Source organism: Colletotrichum truncatum (assembly GCF_014235925.2).
Source record: "Colletotrichum truncatum strain CMES1059 chromosome Unknown Contig_0001, whole genome shotgun sequence".
Taxonomy (NCBI): domain Eukaryota; kingdom Fungi; phylum Ascomycota; class Sordariomycetes; order Glomerellales; family Glomerellaceae; genus Colletotrichum; species Colletotrichum truncatum.
This window is the reverse complement of record NW_027222398.1, coordinates 1,769,354-1,784,189: the sequence shown is the minus strand read 5'-3', so window position 1 is coordinate 1,784,189 and position 14,836 is coordinate 1,769,354. Positions and strand designations below refer to the sequence as shown.

Genomic DNA, 14,836 nt, shown 5'->3' with positions numbered 1-14,836 from the left:
TATGTCGCAAGCAATTCAACAGGTAAAAAAAAAACCCAAACCTTCAAAACACCATACAACAACATGCTGCTTATTTGCCGCCGAACCAGCTCGAGATGCCACTTTTAGCCTTCGCGGCGCCGTCTTCAACCTTCTTGTCGAATTGATCGACCTTCTTCAAAGCCTCAGCCTTCGCGTCCTTGGCGTAAGCCTCGACGTTGCTCTTGGTAACAGAGAATTGTCTGTCTGCCTCAGCGGCCTATCTCTGAGGTTAGTCTCGTCTCTCTATCCCTGCTTGGGTCAGAGCTGGCAAGTGACATACAGCAGAATCAAGCTTGGCGCCGGCGCGGGCACCCGCGTCACCGAAGCCTTTTTCAGCATCAGGAGTTCTACCGGGGAGATGCGACTTGATTTCTGCCGAAGCCTTGTGAACATCGCCTGCAACCGCCATATTTAGTTAACAGAATCGCTCTCAGGACATGTCGCTAGTGTAAGTTTGGGAAGATAGGCGTACTTTCGAACTTCTTCTCAGCGGCGTTGGGGTTGCCGCCAGCGTTGTAAAGGTAATAGCCAATGCCGCCGGCGGCGGTAAGACCGAGGAAGAGGGGAGCCTTAGACTTGGACATGATGTATGATAAATGTGTGTAGTGCTTGTGGCCCGAAGCTTGCAGACCTATAGGACGATAATGATGGTTGTCGAGATTGTGCACTGTGATTGATTGATGAGGAAGAGGTGGGAGAGGACAGCTTTTGTTACAAAGATGGATGGATGGATGGCACGATTTATTAGTGCTACCAGTTCACGGGCCCTGTAGGTATTAGCTGTTGCTATTGTCTCATTCGTCGTGTGAGTATTTCTGTGCGGTTACATCCTTCCCCTCCTGGCGTAATCGTACCAGTGACCTATCTGCCCGTCACCTGGGCAAGGTGTGAGCTCAAGCTGAGAAGCTCTGGCTAGCCGGTAAAGGTGTGAAGGATACATGACGTAGAGCAACATGGATGCGGGGAATGGAAAGTAGCTTCCCCAGCTAGTCTTGGCCGGGAGTCCCACAAGCACTGAGAGTACAGCACGCACAAGCCATTTCTTCAGAAGGTATGCAGCTATTACTTTCTGCCACACGTATGCAGTGTTCGTAAAGGTACCTTCTAGATTACTATTATAACGTGTATCCCAGACCTAGAGCGACCTCTACTGTGTCTTCAAGATCACCCTACAACTATCAACTCTTCAAGAATCAGCTGTTCCCAAAGAGGAACTTTTGGAAAGGTCAAGGCCTTCTTCCTCAGCCGACAGCGCGCCTTGGTCTGCAGCTTTACCCAGAGCAGTGACTTGCATAAGCGGCTTGTCTGAGCTGGCTGGCCCCGGCATGCAAGCTGACGACAAGGGGCCAAATGCTCGGCGAGAAAGCTGGGACATTACATCATCAACAGAGGACAGACACCCTGCCTCGTCCTGGCGTGACTGAGCTTGTGAACTGCCTCAGAGCCAGCCCAGATCCAGCCAGTTGGCCAAGCTTTCCACCCAAAAAAAAAGTTAACCTGAAAAAAAAAAAAAAACAGGAACAACACGGTGCCGTGCTACTCCTGCGTCGCATACGCCTCGCCCTGTGCCACTTGCTAGGTTATGGCGGTCTAGCCCGTCACGCTAGACCTGGACGCGAGATTTCAATCGACTTTCCTGAATTCCTGGTTCTCTTCTCGAGTAGTTAGACATCCTCGTCAGCCTCATCATCTGCTACTTCGCAGTCCCTCTTTCTTTCTCAATCTCTTTACAGGCATCTGGATTTAACTCGGGCTAGTTTTCGACTCAACGTGATGGTTTGGTGAAGCGCAATTTCCTCCTTTGTGTTCGAACATCCTAATCTCTCCTTTCTCCGCCCTACATCAGTCGTCATCGATAACACGAGAAGCATCTTGAACCGCAACGAGCCCGGCGTCTGATTCCCCACACACATCTGCAGTACTCTGACAAGGGGTCCGGCATTCCCCGCGACCTTGTCTGTTCAAGACGGTATCGATACACGGGCTTCCTGCCATATTGCCATGCAAAGCTGTTCACATTAGCGATGCCCCCGTTCCGGAGTTCTCGTCGGGTTACCGGCTTAAAAGATAGTGACTACGACCATGAGATAAATTTAGTCAACCACGATGACCGCGTTGCCTCGCCGAGTATCGACACCATCGGCGAAGGTCGCCGCGCGTCGACGGGCTCAAGGCTACTTCGTGAGGAGGAGCAAGAGGATCATGAGACGATTGGGACGGTTGGAGCTCCCAATTGTGAGGTTGATGGTAATGATAATAGCAACGGCGATGCTACTTCCTCTCGAGAAGCAGTAAATCGAAAACCATCTCGGCAATCCCGTGCGAGAGAGCGGCCGAAAGTACCAGCATTAGGGCCCAGCATTACAGTGGACACTGGAGCGCCTTCAATTGAGGTCGAGCGTATGCCATTCTGACCTTGACGTCGTGATTGGATAAATCCCTGACATTGTTTTGTAGAGCCTACGCCGCACGAGACCTTAATGCCCGCTCTAGACGCCGTCCGGACAGGACGACCGGCCAAAGTAGAACGAGAATCTGCCATCGATGTACTATGGGAGAACGAGAGAGGTTGCATCTGCTGTGGTGTCGCTCTTTTCTCTGGTAAGGCCTTGGGCAACCTCGACCCGTCGCCGTGGACGAACCAATTTCACAAGACAAGCCCAACGACAACGAAGACAGCTCAAGTTCCTGATCCAACATGGGAGTGGGCATGGCCAGAATGGAGGATACACCGAGAAGAGGGAGTTGAGATGGATCAATTCGGATGGGAATACTCGTTTATGTTCTCCAAAAAGTTCTCCTGGCACGGGCCAAAGTGGTGGAACTCCTTCGTCCGCAGGAGAGCATGGGTTCGGAAGCGTGTTAAGAAGAAGCCCGAAGACATCTCCGAAGATCCGCACATGCTGAACTCTGACTACTTCACTGTCACGCCAGCCAATCACAGTCGTGCCTCTAGTGTAGCAGGGAGTCATCGAGAAAGCATCAGCAAGACAAGCGTACAGACGAGCGTTACGGAGGACAAGCCTCATATTGAGGACATTTGGACGCTTATGGCGGTTCTGCGAGCTTCGCGAATCGACCGAGAAAAGATCGAGGCTGTCGAGAACTACCTGGCACATTCCAAGGACAATCTGGAGCATTTGCAGGATGAAATGCACGACATAATGGGGATTTTTGTATTCCAAGCTTCAAGGAGGCTGCTGCTGAGTCGGTTGACCCAGATCTATGATGAAGCGGTCTCGACAGAAGGGGAACAGCATAAGTCGGATGAGCTGGAAACGAGAAAGAAACATCTTTCCGCAGCGATCAAACACGCGGACGAGGAAGTAAAAAGACTGTCGTATTGGAGCGATGTGAAGGGACTTGCAGAGAATGGCGAGGCTAAACACGCAGTGGAAGAGGGTAAAGGCTGGGATGAGAGCTGGCAAGGCGTGGATCAGAGCGGGCCAGCGCATGTGAACTCTGGTACCTTACCCGGCTCGCCAAAAAAGTAATAAGGATGGAGGTGGTCTATTCATTTCTTGTATACCCGTCTTTGCAAAAACACACTATCAGCTAGTTATTAAATTTGTATGGTTCACTGCAGACTCAGGCCCGAATAGGTGTACTGTGCTTGTCGTCAACAGCACACTGTACTTCCAGGCCATGCATATAGGTTCAGACGCGAGTCTGCAGGTGGCGCCTGCACGGACGGGGCCGGGATCAATCGGCGCGAAGTGGAAATTTCATCCAGCTGGCTTGCTACGTCGCTTTCTAAAGCTTTCCGACCTTTCAGATGTAAACTGCGAGCCCAGCATACAACATGGGCCACCAATAGCCAATGTCCCTGGGAATCGCGCAACTATGGAGAGCCCGATCCCACCGCATTGGTGTCTCTGGGATCTCTCTGATTCCCAGGGGTCCTCGAAGATGGTCTCGGGCACCTTCAACTCAGCTGCCATTCCTTTGTCGATGGACGCACGCGGCCTCCGGGTCTGCGGCAAAGCCGAACCCTGTTGAATCGACCCTTTCCCAAGACAGGACCGACTCAGAGAATACGGTAAATCGAGCGGGTTACGACGCCGCTACAGATGCGGCTGAAGCTGCGAGTCTGCCATCGGCTCGACGGACTGAAGAGGGGGAACAGACCACGAGCGCTGATCGGGCTCTCGAGACACGACTATTGGATTCAGAACCGTCGTCAACGTATGACGCTTCATTGCCTTTTAGCGCCCAGTTCGCTACATCGTCACTACGAGAAACACAACCTACTGCGACAGTTGGATACGGCCTGGCAGCGTCCGGCGACAAAGACCTCCGACACCGTCTAGCAGCACTGCGTAAAACACCAAGTACAACGAGCGTACGATATAGCTTGTCATCTAAAGGGAAAACAGCTCCATTCGAGCGTCTCAAAAGCAATCAAACCGATACATTCAAGGATACGCAAGGAGGCCAAATTGACGATGGCGCAAGCAAAACTACAGACGAACACCAACATAGTGCATTCAAGGATTTAGGCCAACGTCAAAGTGCACGACCGAAAAGGAGGGGTAGGAAGGTGGAAACACATGCGGTACAGCTACAGCCAGATTCAGTTCTCGTTCCAACCCCTGTCAAGTACGGAGACACTCGTGAGACCTTGAAAAGCCTCAACCGATATCATCGGAGTCTGACCAGGCAACTACGACTGGAGGCCATCCGACGTATTAAGCATGAACCTGTCACGAACTGGCGCGCTACGTTAGACATTTTGCGATTACAAACTCGCTCGCTCAGGGGGCCCTGGCAAGAGCATGGCCGTAGGGTTTCGATTTCGGCAGAGCTTGCAGAGGTGCTGCTTTATGATCCCGACCATACCATTTGGGATATTCACGAGAAGACCCGATGCCATATCGAGCTTCATTCGTTCAGGGATAACAGCAAAGAAGGTGCGCCAGACGTAGTGTATTTGCTGCTCTCAGGAGACGATGAGGCTCTGGATCATGCGATTGAGGAATTCACCCGACTTGCTACAAAATCTGACAGCAAAATGAGCGTTGAGGGGGTTATTGGTAGCAGTTTATCAGGACCTGGTTCTTCGGAGGTGGTTACAACGAATGTTGAGATGACATGGTACAGTTCCAGAAAGTCTCAGCGGCCTTCGAACATGCCTGCGTACGCACTGAATCGGAAATATGAGGAGATCTCCAAGCCAAAGGAATGGACTCGTCAAACATTCGAGGCCTACGTCGCGGCCATTACGAACGCCGCGCTTCCTGCGCGTCTCGCGCACAAGCTTTATGGCTCGGGAGTCGCCGCAAACAATGCAGCCCTCGCACTTCTACACGCCGCCTTTGAAGATCCACTTGCGCGATCCTCGTTGTCGACTCGAGCATTTAAAGTGGCCTTGCGATTTATGGAGTTGCACGGTCATTCATACCGCAACCACGCCCGTGACTTGTTCAACAACATGGAGAAATTCCGTTTGCCTATGGATACCGGCGTCTTCAACATACTTTTGGAAGGCACCGTCAAGGTCAAAGACCTACACAACTTCGACACCGTAGTGAAAATGATGATGCGTCATGGCTGCCTACCAAACACAGAGACCTGGTCGTTGTTCCTTCAGATGATGGAAAATGAGCAGGTGCGGCGTCACATCATCAAGATCATGCACTCCTGTGGCCTTCTCATTGAACCCAATACCGTACAGCTAGTTGCCAGGGATCTAGTTGTTTACGACGTTCGTGAACATCAACCCAGATGGACCGGAATTCATGAATTTCTTCAGTGTCAGAACGCCAAGTATGGCAAGAACTGGGTTTCACTTGCGGCTATGAACAAGATTATGAACGAACTTGGGCGAATGGGTCACCTCGACTCCTGCCGCGACCTATTTGATATCATGGCCAATGTGCCCACTACTACTCCAACCGTACTAACCATCAAGTCCCTCCTCTATCATGCACGACTTCAGCGCAAACTGGCACCAGCTATCGCCGTACTGGAAAGGGCGCACCGATGCAGAGTACGGCTTGACGAAGACTGCTATCACGAGCTGTTCCGCCTGGTATTGACGCTCCGCAAGCCCAACATGATGGGTATCGTCTGGCGCCTTGCCTGCATCGAAGGCCGCGCTTCTTGGCATATGCGCAGTCGCGTCTCGAACTTAATGTATCCGGAAAATGTCTCTAGAAACCCACCTGAGCTACCTGCTCTGCCCGCCTTCCACCAACCAGACATGCTTCCCGAAATACAAAAGATCCGGTCCAGCCATACAGGTACCAAGATAGGTACTCTTCTGTACGATCGTTACAGAGACTGGCGTCCTGAGGTACCGCTTCACGAGCTTTTGGGCCGCGCGTGGGAGGCCGACAACAAAATATATGAGGCAGTCAAACAGGCCAAGGAAAACAAACGGCAGCTGCAGGTAAAGGAGCAAAGCGAGACAACGCCTTCTGATGCAACAGAGCTTCCAGCTCCAGCAGCCGCTCCAACCCTTCATAAGGTTACCGTTCCAGGCATCCCGCTCATCCTCCGTCGCAAGTCCTGGGACTCTGGGAGAAAGAAGCTTGAGCGTGTTCAGCTAGGAATGACCATCACGCACATCGCCCCTGCAAATTATCAGCCCCAGGGCGACGACGACGCTGCGCCATCGCTGGACTAAGACACGGTTGACGAAGGCCAGAAAGTTTTGCGCTTCCGGAATTACTATCGCGCTGTCGGTCTCTCCAGAAATTTTTGTACAACATTATCTTTGCTAGCTAGAAATACCCATAGACCATGTATAAACTATATCTTCTGCCTCCATAATCCTCTCCCTGATACTCTCGTTCCAATATGCTGTCAATAGTTCATGTAGGCCCTTGGGCAATTAGCAATACCTGCCATCAGCAGCGGTATAGTTCAATCCAATATATATATATATATATATATATATATATATATATATGTTATTGGAAATGGCGTTCTTGAAATTCGACTCAGGCCTAGACCTACACCACAGTTGACGACAAGTCGGAAATTAACTTCGCTTGGTAAAGAGGTAAATAATGCCATTATATCCATTTTCTCTCCTCCTCGGTCTAACATTGAGCTCTAGCAATCACTCGGTCCGCGGAAAATTCAAAGTAAAGGTTTTAAGATGGTTTATGCAACTGAATCCATGAGGAAGGCGTGCTATTTAGGTGTACCGCAAAGGCAACCCGGCTACAGCACGTATGGAGGAGAGCCTCTGCCACATACAGCTGTGGCCAGTCCTCTTCTCCCTGCCTCGGCAGCTTGCTCTCCTCCCTTATCACGATTCTGACAAAAAAAGGCCCGGACACCCAACATGATGAAGAAAACAACAGGAAACATTCAGTCATCCATCCCAGCCAAGCCGTATAAAGTCTCTCTTGCTCTCTTGTCATACGGAACCGTATCCATCCGATCCGGTCCAATCCAGCATGCTCATCCATACTATTCGTCAGTGGGAAAAAAGGTCGTCATCGACAGCATTCGCCTTGCTGAGCTCATTTCTCCTTGCTCTCGGTCTTCTGCGGTTCCGTAGACTCAGAGGTTACGGCAGCCTTTGACTCCTCCTTGGACTTATCTGCGCTTGTCTTGCTCTCCTCCTGCTGCTTGGTCGAGTCCTCCGCAGCACTATCCTTGCTTGTGGTCGAGGTGGCCTTTGAAACCTGGCTTTCGAGATCCTTGTCCTCCTCCGCGTTGTCGAACATCTCCGTGTCGTCAGAATCAGTCAGGACCTCGGTACCGTCGCCGAGGAAGATAATACGGCCCTTGTAACCGCCAATGCCAAAAGGCTTGCCCTTGTTCTCCAAGTCCACGTCATAGCCGCTGTCGCTGTCGTCAAAGTTGTGGTGAACTCCGGGACCACGGAATTCAGCTAGTTGCACGGGATGGATCAGCTCTCCTCCTTGGAAAAAGAAAAATGGGACACGAAACAAATGGGTGGCGGATGTGGGGAGCAATATGGTTGTATTAAGGGGGGAGAGAGCGAGGGTGCAACTCGATGCGGATGGAGATGTTGGCGGTGTGTCCAACGGCTTAGGATGAGGTGGATTCAGTCGTACCATATTCGGGAGGGGCGCAAGGTCCGTCTCCAGCAGCAACCCGTCTGGCAACCTCCTCATACCATTCCTCCTTAGACTTGCCGCGCAGAAGGCCGATAATGACCATGGTCATGTTATCGCAACCGACGCCACCAGTCTCCGAGTTGGAAGCCAAACAGTTGTCCATCATGTTCTCACAGATCTTGTCCAGATCCTGCTTGGCCGCAATGCCACGTCGAACGAACTCAACAACCGCCTGGGATGACTGACAATCCCAAATTCCTACAAAATATCAGCACTCTATCAACGCGTCTGCGTCTCGGGACGACGAATAGTATCTTACCGTCACAAGCAATGACCAAAAACTCATCGTCGTCGGTGATTTCGTGGACTTCGACATCGGGGAACGCGGTAACGATCTGAGCCTCGGGGGAGAGCTCTGCGCTCTTCTTGAACTCGAAATCACCAATAGCACGCGATAGGGCCAAGTTGCCATTGACACGGCCAAAATCAACGAAGCCACCGGCGGCTGTAATACGGGATTTTTCGGCTGTTTCGTAGACTGTTAGCCACAATTCCTCAACCAGCGCAGGTGCACTAATAGATAATCACCTTCAAGCTGAGGCTTGTGGTCCTGGGACAAGGGCTTAGCTCGTCCCTTGATACCAAGGACACTTCTCGAATCGCCAGCATTTGCCTGATTTCCATTGTGGTTGGTAAGTGGAACCAAATAATGTTGTGTCGGCAAGCATAAGCAAACTTACAACGTAAATCTTGTTGTCAGAGATCAGGCCAACGCAAGCGGTGCAACCAGAAACCTCCTCCTCATATTTGGGATCTGAATCACCAACCAAACATTAGCTCATATGTCCAAGGAAGTTGCTATGATGACTCTGGTCTCTAGCCAGAAATGCGACCCCGGGAAAGTGTGAGGACTGCACAAGTCAAGAATTACCGTTGAGAATCGCGCGATCCGTTGCGAGGAAGCCATCCTTCAACGCCTGCTCGTAGTTGCCCTTCTTGAAGGTCTCCTGCTTCTTGATGATGTCGTGAATGTGCTCTCCAGCAAATAAGGCCACTTTGTCACCGCCGTGTCCGTCAAAGACTCCAAAAAAGGAGAGTTTGGAGTCGTGCTTCTTGGCTTCGTCGCTTCCGGGGGTAAGGAGGTCGAGGACGGTAGTGTGAGCATCCTCCATACTTATGCGCCAACCCTGCATGGCCGACACACCGTAGAGGAGGCGTTCATCTTCACCCTTGGCCGAGTTCTGAGGTTTTGTCACCAAGGTTAGTGAGGCGGTTCACTTGGGGTGCAGGTACGTCATCGCGGGAGGACACATCGACCAAAATAGGACACAAGCCACAACTTCATGTCCCTCGCCCGCACAGAATATCACGTTCGTGAGCGGGGTCGGAGTGACCCCCGGGGCTGCGATGAGAGGGGAGAAGAAAGACAGGTGCAAAGAAAAAGCAGGTCGCAAAAGCGAGGACAAGGGCACATTGGTAATAGAAGCAGAGCCTCATGTAGGCGCAGCAGTGGCAGATCATTACATACCTTCTCGACAACGGGTTCGGAGAGAGTTTGACCCATGATGGATGCAATTTGTCGGCAGCACAGCTACCGGGAGGAGATGTATCGGTCGGACAATTTCCTGGTGTTGGGAGGGTCGAAATCGTGAGAGGGAAGAATTTTCAAAGCCGTTCGTGGGTGGTGCGCAGGAAAGGCTTGGAAAAAGAGGCGAGGCGAAGAAGGTGGTGCCGTTGGTGGTGCGGTAGCAAAAGGTTCTAGATCGCGCACAATAGGCAGGAAGCGGGGTATCCGAATCGCAGGGAAGTAATAGCAGGGGGACAGTCGGCGATCCTCAAGACTGTTGAGGTCCAGAGGAAGAGGGGGATAAGAAGTCGGAGGATTTGGCAGTTGCGCGAAAAGACGAGGTTTCGCGGGAGGGGGGAGAAGATGAAGGGGGAAGGGGGGAAAGGCAACCAAACTCAATCGTAGCTTGGTGGGTGAGGTTGTGAGCAAGAAGAGTTTTCCCACACGGTTGGGTGGTGAAGGTCGCGTGTGGCTCGGGGGAGTTGTTGTGCGATACGGAAGGCGCAAGCAACACTTGCAGGCACAGGCCAGCGCTGGGGGCAGGAAGTTGGTTGCTGACTCTACAGAGTACCTACCTATGGCAGAGAGGGTACGTACCCATTATTTAGGTGACCTCAGAAATCAAACCCGTACTAAGACCAGGGGAGGTAAGGTCAGGCAAGTGGAGGTAAGGAAAGGACCAGTCCGGTAGGCGTAATCCGTTGGAAGGTACGGAGTATCCGTAGGCGCTATGGAGACCTTGCTTAAGGCACGCAGTTGAGAGGTGAGGCAAGGTAGCAAGCATACTGCTGCGTATGTCTCCATGGGCTGGGACGACTGCGAGAGTTGAACTGAGGTGGCCTTGTCGCTGCCGAGACCGTCGCCTCCACCGCTTGCACCGACAAACAACAGCCAGAAGTCACCTTACGGAGGGGTCGGTTGACAAGACTGCAATTGCAGGGAGCCCGCTGAAAGACATAGAGAGATGGTGAGAGCATATCATGTCAAGTGAAGCAAGTATTGGCCCCAGGGAACTACTCTAGGCGACAAAAAATTTGTCTTTTCATCTAGAGTCCTTAGCTATGTGTTTTTTGGGCTCAAGTTGTGACTCCCATATGCCCCAGTCAACACCTGGCAACAGCTAGCCAATGGCACACAGGAATGCACGTACTGGAACCGCGGCATGGGTAATACCGTCATCTTCGAGGACTCACACCATACAAAGACTTTGCCTGCTGTACGAATGCCATTCTCAATCCCTGCTGGAAGTAGACGAATCTTTCTCGCAGTGACATTAATGCCCCTGCCTTTTGCTATACCCAAGTAGGAATTATACCATGCCTACTATTCACCTGTCAAGGTTATTGTGGTTCATTTTCATGAAGTATAACGTCAGTCTGCTTCGGCGACCTCGCCTCTCATCCCACCTGGAAAACATCATCGTTAATAGGCCCGTGTTTTTTCGCGGGAACACAGACTTCCGTCATCGTGTTTAACGAAGCCCGCCCAAGCCATCCTACCCACCTGCCATATCGACTGCACGGTGCTTCTGCAAGGTCCCCCTCCCGCCCCTCTCTCTTACGAAAAAGTTCCCATCCCCTCTTCTTCTATTGACTCTCCCCGAACGAGCTAGGACCTAGGAGTAGAACGACTCGGGGGGATTGGGGTCCAAGCTCTCTTCCGTTCTCACTCTTCTAGTCGGCAAATCCATCCCAACCAAACCGACCTAGAGATGCCATCCCCCCAATGTCCTAGTCGGCCGACCCCCAACGTCCTGTACAGTCAACCCCCGAATAGCCTAACAGTGGGGGTTCCTTTCTGGGGCGCGGGCGCTAATCGCCTAAACTGTGGCTGAGCCCCCGCCATCGGGCAAGTCGGCGGAATGTGCGCCAACAGCTTCCCCACAAGGCCCTTTTCAAGCCTTTCGAGCCCTGTCCAGGATAAGAGCACAGACTCATTTTGCTTAAACGGAGTGAGGGGAGAAAAGGGGTCCATGGGAATTACTATGGCCATTTACCAGTCTAACTTTTATGACATCGTCAATTCAAAATTACAGTCTCAAACATGTTGGGGTGTTAATTGATGCAGTATTTATCCCGGTTTGTAACCAACACTCTTTCCCATCCTACAAATTACTACATCGCCGCTTATGGCGGCAGACCTAAACTACAGATAAACACAGAGCCACGGTCGCTCGGTGGGTATAAGAAATCGCAACGCTTCCAAATGAGCGGACGGGCGTTGACAGATTGCCCCTTCACATGAATACACGAAAGTCCTCGCTGCTGTCCAGTCGACTCCGAGGTCCCTTCTTCCCCACAGTCCCCGCCTCAGTTACCCAGTCAGAGTTGTCCGACTCATGGCCTGGGGAATATCGGGCAAGCGCTTTCCCTTTACCCAGCACTCCGCTGCTCGCCTGTGAAGGTGCGTAGCCAGAACGGCTGCCCGTAATGCCCTTGTCGGCCGAAGAGTTCCTGCTCCAGTGGTCTGTTGACTTGGCATTGGAACCAAATGACATTCCCTGCGATAAGGGTGCCTGGTTTGCAGACCGGCCCTCCCTGGAGTATCCTGGCCCGCTGGAGGAGTCCTTTTTTATTATACTGAGAGGCCGAGGAGAGAGTGACGATGATGTGCGCTTTAAGTACGGTGAATTTTGAGACAACTCAGTGTAAGCAATACCAAGGGAATCTCTCGGGATTGTCCGCCAATTCTCCGTCCCCTTGTTCGACTCCAGCGAGTCTGAATCGCTGTCCAGGTGGTACCGACTGCGAGACGGCATGACCGAGCGCCCTGCAAAAAACGGGCTGGAATCGGATTTCCTACTGATGGGGCGAGCCACCGATCCCGACCACGACCCCAGCTGCGAATCTTGCCGCCCAAACCTGCCTCTCCCTGATCCTGACCGCGAGCTGCGAAGACTGTTCTGTGACCTAGGGTCACTCGCCATATTGAACGTCTGTCTAGTCCTCTGAGCAGGCGACAAACGGTTTCCATGTGTGGGATTCGATCCCAATGGTGTTGGCTGTTCAGGGATAGAAGCCAGACTATCAGAATGAGATATGCCGCCGGATGTTGGCATGGACCGGTCGAGAGCCAGTCTGGAGGGGTCCCGCCATGGGTTTGTGTAGGCCAAATCAGGCGTTGCCTGAATGCTGCTTGCTTCATCCTCCATGGAGGGGATGCTGACATCCAGTACATTTCGGTATGACTCCTCTTGCTGATGCCGTTGGAAGTCGGAAGACGCAAAAGGCACATCATCCGGCCTATCATAAGTGGTCGCCAAAGGGTGGTTCGCATGTTGTGGTTGGAAATAGACGCCATCACTGAGCCAAGATGAACCAAAAGGAGGAGTTTGCATGCTTCTGTCGCTCCGAGATCTGCGCCAAAGGGATGAAGTGCGATGGATTGACTGGGAAATGCGGGAGCCAGTAATGGTTGAAAGTGTCCTCGATTGCCTTGTCCTCGCTATGGCAGAGTTCCAATATCCTCGACTACGTCGGTTCTTCTCGGGCTTGATGATCTCAACGATGGAATGGTCGGATGTGTCTCTACTATGCCTACTGCCGTTCCAAACAAAGGTACCAGGTATGGGCTCCGATATCTCTCGTTTCTTCTGTTCGTGTAGGGATATAGAGAGCCGTTGCTTTCTCCGTCGGCAATAGATGATCAGAAGCACCATGGTGAATAAGAAGAGCAGGGGTAAGAGTACTGCCAGCGCAATAAGCCCAGAATTCAATCCCTTTCTTGAATTGCCGCTCACTGCCGACTTCGTTGGACTGGCAGACGGAGTCGGGTCTGCTGGAGTGGTTGCAACAACCGACAAAATCCTGAAGTCTGCAGCAACTGTCTCAGATTGTCCAGAGCTCTTCGAGGTTGCCTTGACAAGAAGTTTGGTGTTCTGGGCTAATGCAGATCTGGGAACAGTCCCTGAAATAGTGAGCCCATCTATCTTGACCCAGTCTTGAGAGTTGCTTAGCTCAAGATCTATGTCTGATGGGGTCCAAAGGTAAGGATTGACGTTGAACGAGAAATCCTTGCCTGGTGTAACTTCGAATTGAAGCTTGGTTTCTCGGAAAATGCGCGTCGCAACTGAAACGGATAAGAGAATATCAAGAGTGTCGGCGTATATGTCTCGGAACGTAATGGTAGAGTTTGATGATCGAGCGTCATCAGGAGGTGTACCCTCAACCACAAGTGTCGTATTATCGACCGAGAGCCAGCTCGGTAGTTCAGAAGTGGAAATGTTCAGCTCAGTCGGTACAACCGGTTTCCCGTCCAGTTTAATGCTGTCTGCCAGCTTCTCGTAGAGCACCTTTGACCCGTGCGTTGCGTTGATTTCGATGACTGGCGTATCTGTTGTCAATCTATGGGCGCCGACAACAATGGAAAACAAAAGTGAAGCAGCCGAAAAACCTATGATGTCGGACCCAACCAAATTAAAATCGAATTTTTGAGGAGGCTGAACCAAAGACTCAAAAGGTGGAGTTGTTCCGGTGAATGTGAGGTTTCCGGCGTCAAATTTGATCCAGGAAGGCAAAGGGCTATTGTCTGCTGAGGTGGCATAGTAGTTGATACCGTCTCCAGTATAAGAAAATGTGTCCTTGGCGAAAGAGAAGGAGAAATCAGACGCGGGATAGGCTACAACAGCAGATGGCGAAGATACTTCGCCTATTTGTCGAATTTGCTCTGATAATGGTATTTGGACCTTTGGCGCCGGGTTTCTAGTCACTACCAACGTGGCTGTCATTGTTGTCGAACCAGAGTCGTCGGTCGCAATGATGTCCACCGGTATTCCGACTACTTGGCCGGGGGCCACATCGGCGTCTTGAGGCGTTCCGGAAAGACGTCCCGTGCTGGAATCGATAGAGAGCCATTTTGGCGCGTCTTTTAAGCTATACGAAATTCGTGACTGCGATGCAAAAGTTTGCGGCGAAAGAGTGTAAGAAAACGGCTCAGATATCCTCGTTGCAGGTGGAAGCTGAGAGTTGAAGGGAAAGTAAACGACCGGTATTGCTCCTGTAAGCGCAGCTAGACATAGGAGCACCCACAACATCCCAAATGAAGCCATAACTGATGGGATGAATGAGAAGACTGGCATCTACGAGCCAGAGAAGCGGAAAACAAAAACAAAATCAACGAAAGAAAAGTCATGGCAAAAGAAGGCCATCTCTGTAGAAACGGAAGAAGCATAGGACTATACCCTTCGATCGGCGCGAATACCGTTGCCATG

At 51.6% G+C, this 14,836-nt stretch overlaps 5 protein-coding genes across 5 annotated transcripts; 2 read left to right on the top strand and 3 right to left on the bottom strand.

Moving 5' to 3' along the window:
• Positions 1 to 70: 70 nt before the first annotated feature.
• Positions 71 to 605, bottom strand: CTRU02_200437 (uncharacterized protein; the record flags this gene model as incomplete). Its single annotated transcript, XM_036718442.1, has 3 exons — positions 71 to 238; positions 302 to 417; positions 494 to 605. 3 exons carry the CDS (start codon positions 603 to 605, stop codon positions 71 to 73), a joined length of 396 nt encoding a protein of 131 aa, XP_036589442.1.
• A 1,440-nt stretch (positions 606 to 2,045) lies between these two features.
• Positions 2,046 to 3,515, top strand: CTRU02_200436 (meiotically up-regulated 65 protein; the record flags this gene model as incomplete). The annotated part of the gene is made up of 2 exons (XM_070203690.1): positions 2,046 to 2,421; positions 2,479 to 3,515. 2 exons carry the CDS (start codon positions 2,046 to 2,048, stop codon positions 3,513 to 3,515), a joined length of 1,413 nt encoding a protein of 470 aa, XP_070062272.1.
• Positions 3,516 to 3,841: 326 nt separating this feature from the next.
• Positions 3,842 to 6,649, top strand: CTRU02_200435 (uncharacterized protein; the record flags this gene model as incomplete). The annotated part of the gene is made up of 1 exon (XM_070203689.1): positions 3,842 to 6,649. One exon carries the CDS (start codon positions 3,842 to 3,844, stop codon positions 6,647 to 6,649), a length of 2,808 nt encoding a protein of 935 aa, XP_070062271.1.
• An 847-nt stretch (positions 6,650 to 7,496) lies between these two features.
• CTRU02_200434 (protein phosphatase) lies at positions 7,497 to 9,624 on the bottom strand (the record flags this gene model as incomplete). Its single annotated transcript, XM_036718440.2, has 7 exons — positions 7,497 to 7,870; positions 8,058 to 8,318; positions 8,380 to 8,586; positions 8,649 to 8,733; positions 8,801 to 8,874; positions 8,992 to 9,301; positions 9,589 to 9,624. The coding sequence occupies 7 exons, from the start codon at positions 9,622 to 9,624 to the stop codon at positions 7,497 to 7,499; spliced, it is 1,347 nt and encodes a 448-aa protein (XP_036589440.2).
• Positions 9,625 to 11,863: 2,239 nt separating this feature from the next.
• CTRU02_200433 (uncharacterized protein) lies at positions 11,864 to 14,704 on the bottom strand (the record flags this gene model as incomplete). The annotated part of the gene is made up of 1 exon (XM_036718439.1): positions 11,864 to 14,704. One exon carries the CDS (start codon positions 14,702 to 14,704, stop codon positions 11,864 to 11,866), a length of 2,841 nt encoding a protein of 946 aa, XP_036589439.1.
• Between the last annotated feature and the right edge of the window lie 132 nt (positions 14,705 to 14,836).